Raw genomic sequence first — 15728 nt, forward strand, 5'->3', positions numbered from 1 at the left:
GAGGACAATCAAAAACTGCCACCCTGTGGAACTAGTCCCCAGCTCAGGGTTCCTCTCCAGCGCACTGGCGCTGACGCGTGCGTGCGTGCGCGTGCCTGTGTAGGTGCGCGTGCGCGTGCGCGTGCCCGGCAGTGAGCGCGTCAGCCTTGCTGGTTATGTGAACCTCCTTCTTGCCTTGCTCTTTTCAGCAGGACAGCAGGGCTTCCCAAGCCTGCCCCGCCGTAGCTCTCCTGGAGGGTGTGTAGAGGCGGAGAGGGTACAGGCAAGTGGAACTGGCGAGTGAGTCACCCCTGCTTCTCTAGGTCTCGCCTCCCCTGTGAATTCTGCAGGGCAAGGCTTCCACACCACCATGTGGGCTGGACTGGCGGGAGCGGTACCTGAAGGGTTTGCTGTCAGGGTCGGTGTCCTTGAAGCCCATCTCCTCCAGTTTACAGCGGCGGTACAGCTCATAGTGCCGGGTGTGGGTCTGCTCCCGCAGATCCTCCATGTTGACCCGAATCAGCATCTCCCGCAGCTTCACAAAGTCGCAGTGGGCCTCGTTTTCAACTGCACAGCGGGGGTTGGGGTATTGAAAGTAGATTGAAAGGAAGGCCAGCAGAAGCAGAAATGGACGAAACGAGAGGCGAAATGTCTGACAGTGACATCGCCTTGCAATATGAGTATACAGAGCTTATGAATTTACCTCCTAATTCGCTTTTCTACTGAAAATGCAAATGATGTTACCAAAATGGCAGTAATGAAAAACTGTAATACCATAAAAATATCTAAGAAGACGTTCAGTAGCACCTTGACCCAAATTCACCAGAGTCCTCACAGGAATGTTTGCTCTGCATCACTTTTAGGACAACAACAGCACATGCACATTCTTCTATCCATCCAATAAGTACTTGAGGAATCTCTGTTCCCAGTATTGTATGAGGGACTGGGAATTCAGAAATGAAGTCATGGAGTCTTGCCCTCAGGAGCTTAGTTGAGTGGAAGAATAGATGTAAATTGATGAATATAATACAATGAAAAAACTACAAAAATGGAGGTATAGCCAAGGTGCAGTGAAAGCCTAGAAGAGGGGGGCCTAAGAACTCCTGGGGGAGTGAAGGTTTCACCGAAGAGAGAATCCCTAAGACGACTCTGGAAAGAAGAATAGGAATTTATCAGGCAGAGAAAGGAGGTTCGGCAAGGTTACACAGCTAGTAACTTGCAGAGTTAGGATTCAAACTCAGGCAATGCAGGGAGAAGGCAAAGGTTATGACCAGGTGACAAAGCCTCCAAAGAATAAGGGGATAGAACTAGGATTCGATAGATGACAGTGACAAGGACGGGTGTGGACCGCAGGCATGGCCCATCTGAATGGTAAGAGCTTCCAAGGTGGTGTTTTGTAGAGGGTGGATAATGGCCTGACAGCAGCAATGTTGACCAGGTGAAAGTGGACCCCACTGCCTGACCTGAGTGAACAAGCCGCTTCCTCAAGATAGTGCAGCAAAAGACTGCATTTTAGGCAGTGGCCAAGAATGATGGAGATGTGGACCAAATCACAGCAAAGTTGATTTCTGGCTAGAACAGAAGGTCATGAGCAGTCAAGGTGTCCACAGGCATGGGTCAGCTGGTGGTGTTTGGCCTGACTGTGTAGGGACAGTGATATCTGAGATAAAACAGTCATCCCAGATTCTGTCTTGCAGGGTCTGGGAGAGGGTAGTGAGGGCAGAGAGGGGGTCTGGGATGACAGGGTTGGGCATAGTGGCAGCAGACTGCCTTGTGGTCATCAGAGTAACCTTTCCAAAGCCCAAATCGGCTCACATAACCCCTCTGCTTAAGACCTGTTGCATTAGGGATAAGGTCCCCTGCTGTCATAGAACATAAGCTAATATCAAAAATTGCATCAGTTAGGCAACTTCTCAGGATCATGCTATGTGCCATCTCCTCCTCCCTCTCTGGACAGCGATCCTAGTGGTCAGTCAGAAGGAGTGACTCCAAGTCCCCTGCAGGCTGCCCCGGCAACATACAACTTCTTCCTCGTTCAAACAGAATAGTCAACACAGATTTACAAGAAAAACTTTCAAAAACCCCCTTTTTGGTTAGGCACGGGGTAGTACAAGTCAGAGGAAGTAAGTCATGGGAACAATGTTGCTGGTTTCTCCTCACCTCACCTCAGGTTCCTGTCTCTCAGACCATAAGTTCATTCCCAGGGTGGGACTATTGGTCCAGAAGCCATTTACAAATGTTCCTAAGTGGAGCATGGCCAGCCCCAAATGGCAGAATACAGTTTAGATAACTGGTCTTGTCCTACCTATGGAAAATCCAGCAATCACCAGTGGCTCTCTGCTGCTCCCTAAAATATGCCAGCCTTTGTATGTGATGTGGGCAACTCACCACCTGCTTTCAGTTATTTGCCCAGTGGTAGGGATGAATTTACAGAAGAACAGCCACCTCTCATATGGTGCCCCTGCAATCTGTGGCCCACTTTATAGCTGTAGACTCCAAGGACCAGAGACCTCTCTTGCCCATGGCAGTGTCCTGGGCCTTGTCTTATCCACTGAACCGACTGGCCCTGAGGGTAACTTAATGTGTGTCAGGCAGATCACAAAAGGAATTTTCCTGAGTGTATATACATCTGATTGTTTTTAAATTGTGAAATAATCATACATACAAAAGAGTATGTGAAATGTGCATGTACAATTTTTAAGAAGAATTTAAAAAGCATTTTAAAAAAATTAACACCAGTGTCTCCACAACCCAAGTTAAACATTACCAGTACCTTAGAAGCCCCTGCATGCCCCTTCCCGATCTCATGCCCCTCTCTCCATATGCTCACCCCCTGGCAATGAGACAACCACCATCTTGACTTTGGGGTTTAACATTCCTTTGTTTTTCTTTATAGTTTTGCCACTTATATATGAATTCCATATGCATATATAGATACACATATACATACATATATATCTTGTTTAGTTTTGCCTCCTTTTGGAATTCATCTAAGTGGAACCCTACAATTTGTATTCTCTTATGACTTATTTAGCTCAACATTATGTCTCTGAAATTCATTTATGGAGATGTAAGTATAGTTCATTTTTGCTGCTATATAATATTTCATTATATGAATATTTTGCAATTTATCCAGTCTATTTTTAATGGGTGTCTGGGTCATTTCTAATTATTTGTCATTATGAACAACACTGCTGTGAACATTCTTGCACATCTCCTGGTGCACTTGGGCAAGTATACATCCTTTCTTGCACATACCTTCCGACCTAAAAGTCCATTTGTTTTTGTTTTAGGAATGCCTACTCCATTAGAGAAGAAAAAAGGGAGCTTGCTCACATCACAGAATCCAGGAATGGAGCCAGAATTTGTCTGCTAGCAACCCCTCTGTCTGTTTGAGACACAAGCCAAATGAGCAGAGACTGGGGACAAGTTAGGGACTTGTCACACAGGGGCTGGAGATAAGCAAAGAGGCAAAAGGGACTCTCTGAGTGTAGCCCCTCTCCTGGAGACTCACTCACCCTGCACAGTGCCCCAAGGATACTGTCGCGCCTTCATCATCTTGTTGCCTATCTTCAGCTCTTCTGTGCTGCCAATGACAGCAAATGGCAGGTGGGCCTGAAACAGAAGGCAAAAGAAAGCTCAGACACTCCAGAGGAAAGGCACTGAGCATCCCACAATACAACTGCTGCTCATCTCCAGGGCCTCAGGCCCTCACAGTGCAATGTCCCTCACTGTCGTCATCAAGAGGCATTTATTAAGCTCCCGAGCAGTGTGGGGATAAGAGGCCTAGTCCAAGCTTCTGCTGTTCAGAAATTTACAATAGAAAATAACAATGACCTGGCCTAATGCATAGGGAACAGACAAAGAGAGAAAATAAGCAGAATAATAAGTAGATACACAGATTAGCAAGCTATTCACTATTCCTAGTTGCTGCTGAGGAGAAGAGCCTTTGGAAGGTGGGTGAGTGGGATGAGGGGGGTTATGTGTGGATAGAAAGGATGAAGGAGAACCGAGGGGGCTGGCTGGGTTCACTGGCCCTCTCCCCTCCCCAGAGTGTGAGAGCCCCAAGAATAGGTACATACTAAAACCACATGGCTGACCGAGCTCTCCTGTCCTTCTTTTCATCCTTCTCTGGAGCCAGAGCTCACACTGAACTCTTGAACCTAAAATGCAAGTCACCAAGTATTTGCCCATGTGCCCGTTACTGTGCTGGGTTCTGTTTTAGTTACCATGAGGGAGAAAAAAGAGGTAGAAGACACATTCCCTTGCTCTCTAGGACTTACAATCTTGTTGGGGAAGCCCAAATTATATACCCAAAATTATATTAGATAGTATGTAAACAATGGCTCAAATGTATGGTCTGGTGCCCTGCACATAGTAGGTGCTTAAATACTCCTTACATGGCAGTGGCAGTGCTACAGGCATAGAGGAGAGGAAAGGAAGGCAGGTACAAACAGGGGTATGAGCTTGGTGCTTGCAGGGGAAATGAGCTGGGTCTGGCTTTGTGGGTCAGAGAAGAGGGAGTTGTCTGCACTTGGTAGTATGGGGCCTGGGAAAACTCAGCGCCCATTCCACAGGTAGCCAGCCAGCTTACAAGTGCCGAGTTACCACTGGCCAAATGGAACCACTGAATAAATGTTGTTTACAAACCTGGTGAGCCCACGTGGAGCTTTACCCCAACAGGTAAAAAAAAAAGTCCACTGGAGCAAGCTTTCTTAGTGTGCTTGGAGAGACAGGCCACAGTCTCAGATATTTTGACCCAGTTGCTCACTCATCCATTCTACAAATATTGACTTAGCTCCTACTTGTATACTAGGCATAAGAAGAATACAGCATTGAAAAAGCACAGAGCCTGCCCATGGAGAATGCACAGTCTGCTGGAGGAGACAGACATGCCAACAGTGATAATTCAGCAATGCCAGGGTTTTAGACAGAGGTTCAAGGGCTGGAGGAACACAGAGGAGTGGCAACTAACTACACAGGAAGCCAAAGAAGGCCTCACAGAGTAAGTACAGGTTGAACATCCCTAATCCGAAAATCCAAAATTTGAAATGCTCCAAAATCCAAAACTTTTTGAGTGCTGATGTGATGCTCAAAGGAAATGTTCATTGGAGCATTTTGGATTTCAGATTTTCAGATTAGGGATGCTCAACCAGTATGTATTTTGCAAATATTCCAAAATCTGAAAAAAAAAAAATCCTAAATCCAAAACACTTCTGGCCCCAAGCATTTTGGATAAGGGATACTAAACCTATAGCTGCAATTGTACTAACAAAATCAGTAGCTACAGAACCAGTATTTGCTGCAGCAGCAATTTATTAAGTGCTATGCCATATGTACCAGGTGCCGTACCTTACCTCATCTCACTGAATCTTTATAACAACCCTATGAGGTAGGTAGTCTTATTATCACCATTTTATAGATGAAGAAGCTGAGGCCCAGAAGGGCTAAGTGACTCACAAGCAGGCACACAGTAGTAGGGGCACAGAGCTAGGTCTCTCTAGATTCAAAGCCCACTCCTTGCTGGTCCGCTAGGAGGTGCGAGCAGCAGATGAGGTAAGCTCTCTAAACCCTGGGGTGAACTGGTTGTGCAAGGCCAGATTGCAAGAGGCAGTTCAATTCTGGGAAGCCCACAGCAAATCTGTTGCTTGTTGTTTAATCTGCATACTGATCTCATGGCCAGTCTTTCCTGTCCATTCTCTTCTACCTCCGGACTCTAAGAATGGTTTTCAGAAAGGAAAACACAGGCTTTCTTGAGAAGCTGAACTCCAGGACACCCACTAATCCCCCAAGGTGCTTGGCCATCAGTTGAAGATGCTCTTCCATCCCCCTCTCCCCTCTTTCAGCTGCTCTCAGATGATCATCTCAGGTAATCCCTAACCCCTTCCCACTCCACTGACTGTTTCTGAAATAGGGACATAGGAAAGAGGTAAAGAGAGATTACAGACAGGGAAGGTGGGTCTGGGGTGGAGGTGGGGAATGTTTCATCAGTCCCAGTAGGGGAATGATCAACAGGGTAATTGAGCCATGGAGCACTTGAGGATCACTGAATTCCTGAAAATGCTGCCCAAGGGCCTGAGCATCTCCAGCCTTTGCCAGCTGGCTTTGGAGCGGGGAGTCATCTGGGCACAATTCATTCCTACGCAGGGAACTAAGATGTGCTGGGAGCCTAAAGTCCACTCCCAAACACTTTCTGGGAAAATGTTTCCCCTGTAGAGACCCCAAAGCTTTGGCCATATGACACAAAAGAGCCAAGGGGCAGCAGTTGCAGAGGACAAGACTGAGGGAGGAGGTAAGAAAGACAAACTGCATTGGATCATTCTCGCTCATCCTGGGCTCTCAGCTGTGAGTGATGGAGGAGGAAGGCATGTGAAGTGGGAGGTACTTCTCTGGGCTCAAGAGGAAAGAAGAAAAAAAACAACCCAAGAAAAGGCATTAAAAAAAATGTCAGTATTCCCTTGGGCCTGTTATTTTTATCATCAAGAGACACTGTCAGAATGACAGGGTCACTTGCTTCCCCTCTTCCTCAAACCACTGTCATTTTATTCCTCTACCTCCCTTCCTGCTCTCAAACACATAGCCCCCACCAAACCAACTTCAGAAGACACACAAGACCTCCCACAGAACGCTCCTTTGCAACTGGCATCAAAGCCTGTTCTGTATATGCAAGGGTAGCATTTCCAAGTGCTCCCATTTCATTTGATTCTCACAACAGCCTTCTAGGGTGATGATTATAAACCCCACTTGTAATTTGGGGGAATGGGGATACACAGACGTCAAACGAGTTGCCCAGGTCCTTAACCCCCATGCCCAGATCTTCCCAGGGAGCAGTGAAGCCACCACACTTTGGCTGCCAACCTCCCCCAGCCACCCAGGGCAGCCTGCGCTCTGCCTCCTGGCTAAATGGCATCTGCTAGAAGTCAGCTAAACATGACAGGCAGGAAATCATGGGGACCATGCTCTGGCCCTCTGTCCCACTGCTCTGGAGAGACAGATGGCTATGACAACAAGAATGGAGTCAAGCAGAATAGGGAAAAGATAACCCCCCCCCCCCAACCACGCTCCCAGGTCCTACCCATGGGATTCAAACCTGAAGCCTGGCTTTCTGCTTTTTTTTTCAGGTCCCTGCAGGAGACTGACAGGGGTGACATTTTGTATGTGTGAGCCCAGGGAGGAGACTCATAGATGCAAGGCAGTGTTGCTGCTGAACTACAGGCAGGCTCCTAAGGGGAGTCTGTGTAACTCTCTCACCCAGACCTCCAATGAGGTGCCCCCAGATGTCAGATCTCCTAGTCGCAGAAAACTCCAGTGAGAGATAGTCTCAAGCCTCCCCATGGGAGTCTCTTCCCAGCTTTGCTTCCTTTACTGTCTCTGTCTACCTGAAATTCCTTTTGGTACATTTTAAAGTGTCTGATGATCCAATTGGAATTAATTATTTTATTCTCATTTTACCACATCCATTATACTTTGGAGCTAGACCATTGCCTGATTTGCTTTCAAGTCAACCCTTGGTGATTCCTGCAAAACTACATGCAAACAATGGAAATACCATTGCTGTCTCAGGAAGAGGATGGGCTTCTGCCTGTGGGTCTCCCTGTGTCCCCACTGGTCAGACAATTGCTCTCATTGGGCCCAAATGCCTTTGTGGGGAACAAACCTCAGACCTCACAAATGACCAACCAGCTGAGCGTAGTTCAGTAACTGGGCCTTTTTCCTGGTCCCTGGCCATTGTTTGGGTCATTCAAAGAACATCATTAAATATAAACAACATAGCAATTTTTAGTATTAAAATCTACAACCTTGAATGAGATCAGAGCATGGGTTGAAAGTGGCATCTTGTTGATAGCAACAAGACCTATCTCTCCCTTCTCTTGCCCCTCTATCTGAAATAAGGTTTTCCAGAGCCACCCATTTGGGAGGTTGAGATCTCATTACTTTCATTTCCTTCCATGATAATCCCTAGTGGTGAGCAACAGAATAGCTGTACACTCTTCACTTAGGCAAGAGGCTTCTTCCACTTTTTCCAATCCAGTTCCTATGACAATTGGCTAGGATGGCTGAGGCTGTGAGGCTGGTGTCAAATCCAGAATCAAAAGGTGATAGAATTTGGATGTTACTGTCCCCCCAAAACTCATGTGGAAATCTGATCCCCAATGTGTCAGTGTTGGGAGCTGAGTCATGGGGGCGGATCCCTCATGAACGGATTAATGCTCTCCCTAGTGGGTGGGGGTAGTGAGTGAGATCTCACTCTATTAGTTGATCTGAGAGCTGGTTGTTTAGAAGACTCTGGCACCTCTCTCTCTCTCTTGCTTCCTCTCACCTCTCTCCCCTCTCTCTCTCTTGCTTCTTCTCACCACGTGATCTGCTTGTATCCGCCGGCTGCTGCCACTTTCCTCCATGAGTAGAAGCAGCCAGAGGGTCGTGCCAGATGCAGCTGTCCCAGAATCGTAAGCCAAATAAACCTCTGTTCTTTATAAATTACCCCGTTTCGGGTGTTCTGTTACAGCAACACAAAAATGGACTAATACAAAAGGCCAGCACCCATTCCTTCTACTCCAGCCCAGGTCTCTGGTGATGCAGCTTCATATACCACGGCTTGTCCAAAGGCTCTTGGGACTTTCGACACAGCTGTTTTGGTGGCAGGCAGGCTAAGCAATACTGTGTACATACATTAGAGCAGCGACTCCCCACCCTTTCCCCCACCACAGCGCATGTAACAACATACACATGCAGGCCCCCTCTGCAAGCACGCCCAGCTGGCACACTAGCTGTGAAGCCACCCCTCTCCCACTCAAAGAAGCATGCTGGAATGCCGGTGAGTGATGTTATCATGGGAGTAACCCTAAATCCAGTGGAATTTAGTTTTTCACAGTGAAACATGGGCGAACTTGGACTATTATGAGTAACAAAGGACTCATAACACCTTCAGAGCCATAACAGTGTGGTTGAGAATGGCCGCTTCACAGAATGGGAAGTTTCCAGCCTTTACGTTGAGCCTGCCCTAGGCTTGAGCAGGAGGCTAGAGCTGAGCTGAGAACAGAGTCCAGGATGATTGTCACTCCTGATCCACAATGTACTGAGATGTAGTTTTGTGTGACACCTTAAGACTGCTGAGAACTTTTAGTCCCTATTTATCTGCAGGAAAGCAAACCATAAGCCTAAAAGCTGCTGGATGACTTAGGGAATTAGAATTTGGAAGGAATCTATGGGGGGCCAATGTCCTGAGGTGCCTGAACACTTTCAGACATCAGTGCCAGTGGCACCCAGACAAACTTCTCTCTAGGCTTCCATTTTTCTTTAGGCTAGGCACCCTTTCAGGTTTTCTCATAACAGAGCCTAGTTTTCTATCAAAATGCCCTGACTGCTTGAGAGGACAGGCATTAATCTTTTTATATTTATTTCCATGCCCACAGCCGGTCACAGAAGATATAGCTCCACCTACCACAATCCACATAGCCTTACCCTTGAGCCAGATTTGTCAAAGAGGATAATGGACTTCTAATAACAAACATATCTCGGGTGTACTGTTGGGCAGGAAATCAGGCGAGACAATGACTTGCTGCCCTGCTATGCTAATTTGTTGGCCAATTCATAGGAGGTGGCAGCTGATGCTGTAATGATAACTTAGAGGGCAGCAGGAAAGTTTTCTAAAAATGACTTTTATTACAAGGCTTTCCTGAGCTTGGCTATACCCAGGCATTATGTCATTAGGAAAAACTGATGCCTCTCAATAGAGAAAAAGAAATCTGTTTCCAAAGCAGAGGCTTTCTGAAAGCTACTAGCTGTCTCCTTGAAATCACAACATTGAAGATTTCACAGCAACAGCATCAACACATTGGAAAGCATGAGGAGATGTTTGACTGTCTGCCTCCTTTATTACTCATTCCTCTAGTAGGGGGGGAGGGGGAGGAGAGGAAATATGGCAAGTTGTTGTTTTTTCTAATTCATTCACACTTAATAATGCAAAGCATAACCCTGACATTTAAAAATAACATCTCTCTAGTTACCAGAAAAATTGGAGGCTGTATATCATTTTTCCTCCCAGGGGCAGAGGGCTTGATTATCTGAGTACAGATTATGCCTGGGTCTCTGAAGCTAGCCACTTTTTCAGCCTTTCTCTCTTTCACTGTATCAGTTGTCCCAGAATTGTTTTGGTGAGAGAGAAAGACTTTGCCTTTCCTGCAGTCCCATGGGGACTGCCTGGCCTAGACCAGAGCAGCATCAAGGAGGTGAGTGAAAGGAGAGGTCTGAATTCCCTGCCCCACACTCTTCCTGCAGTCAGCCTTTCCTCTCCCTCAGTCTCTGGCTATTAATCTCCACATCTCTGAGGCTTTGCAGCAGCCACCACTAGCAGAAAGGAGCTGTTTTGTTTCTGGATTCTTTCTCACCAGTACCTGACACTTAGATAATCAAGAGTTGACTATGCTAAAATGAATGGTGATGATGTTTCCTGCTATTTTGTAAGATATTAATAATAAAGAGCAAATGGTCAGAAAGTTGAACCCCGACGCTCCCACTCACGTTCATGGTTCCGTTGATCTCTGCCACCGACTCGTCATCTGTAGGGAACTGATAGATCTGGACCCCATTGCTGACAAGCTCGCTGGTGATTTTGATTTTGAACTTTGTTAACTCACTCTTAGAAATGGCATCTGACTTGGCAATGATGGGGATGATGTTCACCTAGGGAAAGGAGGAGCAAAGTAGGATCACTGGTAACCTGCAAGTGACAGCAGCATGACCTAGGACATCCACCAGCTGCCAAAGGGAATGGTTCAGCCTGATGGTCTAGTATTGGCCACCCTTTAGCCAAAGAACAATATAAACAACAAGTACTTACTGTGTACTTGGCTCTGAACTAAGTACTTTACATGTTTTAACACAATTAATCCTGATGATAACCTTCATGGGAGTTATTATTACTACTATTTTACCAACAAGAACTTGAGGCATAGAGAGGTTAAGTAACTTGTCCAAGGCCACAGAGCAGGTGAATAGCAGAACTGAGATTCACCTCCAAGTATAGCCTTATTCCTAAGTCCATAGTCTTAACCATGTTCAGGTCCAACTTGATGAGATATGTGATATCTTGGTATCATGGTCACTGCTTGGGTGATTCACAACAGAAAGATGACAATGGGGAATCTGTGGTTGACAAGGGGCGAGGTGGCCACTCCTTGCTCACAGTAAATTGTCCTAACCCATCCAGTCCAGGTGAGCCCCAGCCAGGTACGATGTGGACCCACATGGGAGATGGCAGGGAAGGGAGGCAGGGGCAGTGCTCAGTGAGGATGTACACCTAGCTCTCTTTCTGGCAACAAACAGTGTGTAACCAACCCAGTTAGGTGAAGAAGTCCCTCTCAGTTACCAATTTGATATAAGACTTGTGCAAAAAGAGTTATACTGCCTGAGTCTCTGATTAATTTCTGAGTAAAGAAAACAGTTATAAATACCCAACTTCACACAGCAGGAGAAAGGCCTAATGCCACCCCAAGGTTCAACCCACCTGAACCGTGGTCTTTGAAATCTCTCCAAGAAGGGACAAGACTTTTACTGTCAGAGGTAAAGAAACTTGAAATGCGATGCCTTTGTGAGACAGAGCACACCTGAGCTCAGGTTCACACGGAGAGCACAGTCGTTCCTGCCAGCAGACTCCAATAGGGAGGCACAGGTGGTGCTCAGGCCCTGGACTCTGAAAGGGAGGTCTGGGAGCTCTAGACTTGGAAGATATATCCTGCCTCCTTTGCACTTTGGCTTAGGAGTGCCTCTAAAGGGTGATATCACACAGGTCTTCAGATGCTGGGTCAAAGAAAGATTGGACCTTGGAGGCACGTCCCTTGAAGTCTTTGGGGGGGAAATGGGGGTCAAAACCCTTGCCAAGATGGAATAGCAGGCAGAGCCAATTCTCCTCGACACTTTTCGCCAAGTCCCCATCAGCACACTATAAACATATGTCAAAGGCTGCTTACTTAACCCAGCCCACCCACCAGGCCGCAAGCCGCCTGGCTCACTGCTGCCCTACACAGGGCATGCAGGGCATGGTGACATTTCAAGAGCAGACAGTGAGCTCACTGTTACAAAAAATGAAAAATTGTTCCTATTCTGATTACAGCAGAAATTCAGTTTTTATAGTGGATGTGCTACTAAATAACTGTATGTAAATAAGATTTTTGTAAAATAAAATACCTTGTAGTCAGAGACAGCTAGGTCCAAATCCCAGAAGCATTACAAGTTGTCTGACCTTGAGGAAGCTACTTGATTCTCTATGCCTCAGTTTCCTCAGATGTAAAATGGGAATAATAATAGTATCCACCACACTGGATAATTGGAAAGATAAAATAATGCATATAAAGTACTCATCACAGTGCCTGGCACACACTAAATGTTAGGAAAAAATGTAATTAGACTTTTTAAAGAATCATGTGATCAATTCTTTTGTACAGCAAATAATCCTTTAACATGAAAAATCATTGTTTAATTTATACATGGCATGGGAGTTGCATTTTTCAGTTTCTCTTAAAGCGGGACATGCCTGATTCCCACAGCCATCTTTCTCAGGCATGAAGGCAATATAATATGGTGCCACAGATCTGGGTTCGAATCTAGGCTCTACCAGTAGCTAGCTATCTGACAGTGGGCAAGTTCCTGAACCTCTCAGAGCCTCCGTTTTCTTTTCTGTAAAATGGGGATGACAATAGTGTTTACCTCACAGTGGTGGCATATAATGAGGGTTTAACAAATGTTAGCTGCTATTATAAAAATTATTATCGATAATAGGAATAAAAACATTTAAAATCAAGTTTGCATGTTTGATTCTAGCACAGGCCAGTTAATACTGGGACAAAGAGAAAACACACCTTTCCATTGCCAAAGCCTGTGCCCCTAGACCTCGACAGCCATCTGCTTGCATCCACCTTATTCCCAAGAGGAATCAGGGCAGGAAGACAGCTCAGGACAAACCCATCCCCAGTGCTGGGAAAACAGATCACAAAGCATATGACACAGGTACTGGCTCAATAACACCATCTCTATGGAAGGACAGGGAATGAGGGAGAGGACGAGGATGCCATGAAACCTCTACTGGAATGTGGCATCTACTTTGCACAAGAGATCAGTAACAGCGAGCCCAGTTTGCCCAGCGCCCCCACCCCCTCTGCCTCCATACCTTACTGTCCAGCTTCTTCATTGTCACTAGGTCCAGAGACTTCAGGGAATGACCCGTGGGGGCGATGAAATACAAGCAGGCATGGATCCGGGAGTCGTGGTAGGTGTGCAGCACTCTTCGGATCTTCAGCTCTTCCTGCAGGTAGGCCTCGAATTGCGCATCGATGAATTCCACGATGGGCTTGTAGCTAAAGGCGAGAGTCGGGAAATGGCCAGAGCCCTTCAAAAATGTGGATTTTGACACAGTCCCTTTTAGAAGTTTAGAATGTCCTCTGAAATCTGACTCTCCAACATCCAGCTGGATTTCTCCTTCTCCCCTTGCTGGGCCTCCAGCCTCAGCAGCCTGGCCACTTCCTCAGTCACCATGTGAGCCAAACTCATGCCCCACCATGTGCCTTCACCCTGGAATGCCCATTTCTCTCTCTTCATCCCAATCCTGCCCTCCCATACCTCAGAGCTTGGTTTAATGCCCACCTCCTTCCTACAGCCTTCCCCACTTATGACCCAGAAGCATTTAAAAAAAGGATGGTATTGGATTGCTTGCTGTTACTTCATAAGGATTAGTGTTCTCGCAAATAGACTGTGTCTTCCTGTTGGGCCAGGCCTGTGAAGGGCACTTCTCTATCTCCCATGAGGCCCCAACACAGTGTGGAGCCCACTGGAGGTATGTGTGGGTGGGCTGACTGTCCTTCAGGCTGGGCCCATGTCTTTGCTTCCTGGATCTTCCCCCACCGTGCCTAGTGCAGGAGCTGGGTACACAGGGGGTACACGAGACCCCTCCTTGGCCCGCTGCTGGGCAATCTTATCAGAACACTCTGCATGTTTTGCTCCTTCTTGCTGGGTTTAGTGTAGCTTCCCCCTCAGCTCCCCTAAGGTCCAGATATGTTTCTGGTCATCATTTCCTCCAAGGTTGTGACTTTAAAATCTAAGAATTCAGGCAAACTTTGGTAAAGATACTCCCCTGCAACACCCTCGACACATGTACACATGCACCCCAGCTCACTGAGTCTCCGCCCACAGCTCCCCCAGGTGGCCCCCTAGTCTTGCAAAGGTTTATTAAACAATAGCCAGCTCTGTACTCCTCCCTGTCCTGGGCCTTCCTGGGAAGCTCCCCTCTCCCAGTCCCTGTCCCCTCTCAGGCCATTCCTGCCACCCCTACAGCCTCTTTCTGCTCTAACTAGGTCAGCTTGGCTTCAGCCCTGCCTCTGTTCTCAAAATCTCCTGTCTGTCTGTCTGCTGCCTCTCCATCTGAGGGGCTGCCTCCCTTCAGGCTAGAAGAGGTTTGTTATCCACCGGGACAGGGAGTTTTCAGATACCACTGCCAGAAGGGAACATGATCAAAGGAGAAGCTGGGCCCAGCCAGTGCCTCCCACCTACAGCAGCCCCCAACCTGAGCCTTTTTGAAAGGTCCCCTAGTAGAGAAAGGGAAAATAGCATTAAAAAAAAAAAAAAGAATCACAGAATCCTAGATTTTGAGAGCTGCATACAGAGGAGATCCAGGTGAAGGGTACCTCTGGAGCCTCAGAGAAACACCTAAAAATATAGTTCTTTCCTTCTTCTTTTGATCCCTCTGAGCCAGCATTGTTCTGCAGGGTGATAGCATTGAAGAATCTCTAGGTTACAAAGATCCTTAAAAGACTCCTGGTGAATTCTGAGGGTGGGGGATGCATCCCCTGGCCTTCTCTATTTAATTTTTGGATAACTGGCTGGTTTGAATGATCTGATCATGACACTATCATTTTTTCTCCATTACATAACTGTTTTTCACTTCATTATTTTGTTTTGCAGAAGGGATCAAAGGAGGAAAGAAAAGAGTGTGTTTTAGTTTTTTTTCCCCTTCAATCTACAGTGATACCCTGTGCCTGTTTTACTGCTGCTGCCTCTAGCTCTCAGAGTCTCTAAAGAGGTACATGGATCAGACCAGCCAGACCAGCCAATCAGCCACCAGGATTTGTTTTCGACAGATCCTACATAGGTGACTCATTCTTGCCTTATTCATCTCTGTGTCCTCAGTGTCTAGCCTGCTGTCTGGAATATAGTAAGGGTTCCACCTATCACTCTGTGCTCCCCCAATCCCCACCCCCAGTGGCTCATCTTCCCACAGTGGCCGCCTCCCCCCAGACTCTGTTGTGCTCGCTGGACTCCAGTTGATGGCAAACAAAATCCCTTACTTCCATAGGCAACCTCCCCACAAACTGCTTCCTTCCTCTAAGTGGTATCTGACTGTCCTTCAAAGACACTGCTTTTCTCATGTCCTCCTCAACTGGAAATTTCTCCATCTCCCACACCCAAGTTCTGAGGAGGGTTGGAGAGGGCAGCTTTCTTCTAGCTCTCTGTTCTCTGGTTTACTATGATCTCTTCCATCTCCAATGAAAACCAGCCCCAACAGACTTTACCCCTCTTCATCACTACTGTCAATCTTTTACAAACTTTCCTGGGGTCCACAGACCTCCAAGGGGTCTTTGGATAGAATTTGGAGGGTCCATGAACTTGGGTAGGAAAAAAATAAATCTTTTTCACTAATCTCTAAATGAAATTGAGCAGTTTCTTCAGTTAAAAATGTAGGTAACAATCTACAGTAATGT

General features: G+C 46.7%; 1 protein-coding gene across 4 annotated transcripts in view; it reads right to left on the bottom strand.

The window, feature by feature from the left end:
* Nucleotides 1-15728, bottom strand: part of SEPTIN6 (septin 6) — a 62188-nt gene that overhangs the window by 15447 nt on the left and 31013 nt on the right. For all 4 annotated transcript variants that reach the window (XM_063083193.1, XM_063083191.1, XM_063083190.1 and 1 more), the window contains exons 4-7: nt 13145-13331; nt 10501-10662; nt 3498-3594; nt 378-546 (exon numbers count right to left, since the gene is read on the bottom strand). In XM_063083193.1, the coding sequence (XP_062939263.1) occupies nt 378-546; nt 3498-3594; nt 10501-10662; nt 13145-13331 (615 nt within the window). The remainder of the gene's footprint in view (nt 1-377; nt 547-3497; nt 3595-10500; nt 10663-13144; nt 13332-15728) is intronic.

This window comes from Cynocephalus volans, chromosome X (genome assembly GCF_027409185.1).
Source record: "Cynocephalus volans isolate mCynVol1 chromosome X, mCynVol1.pri, whole genome shotgun sequence".
NCBI lineage: Eukaryota > Metazoa > Chordata > Mammalia > Dermoptera > Cynocephalidae > Cynocephalus > Cynocephalus volans.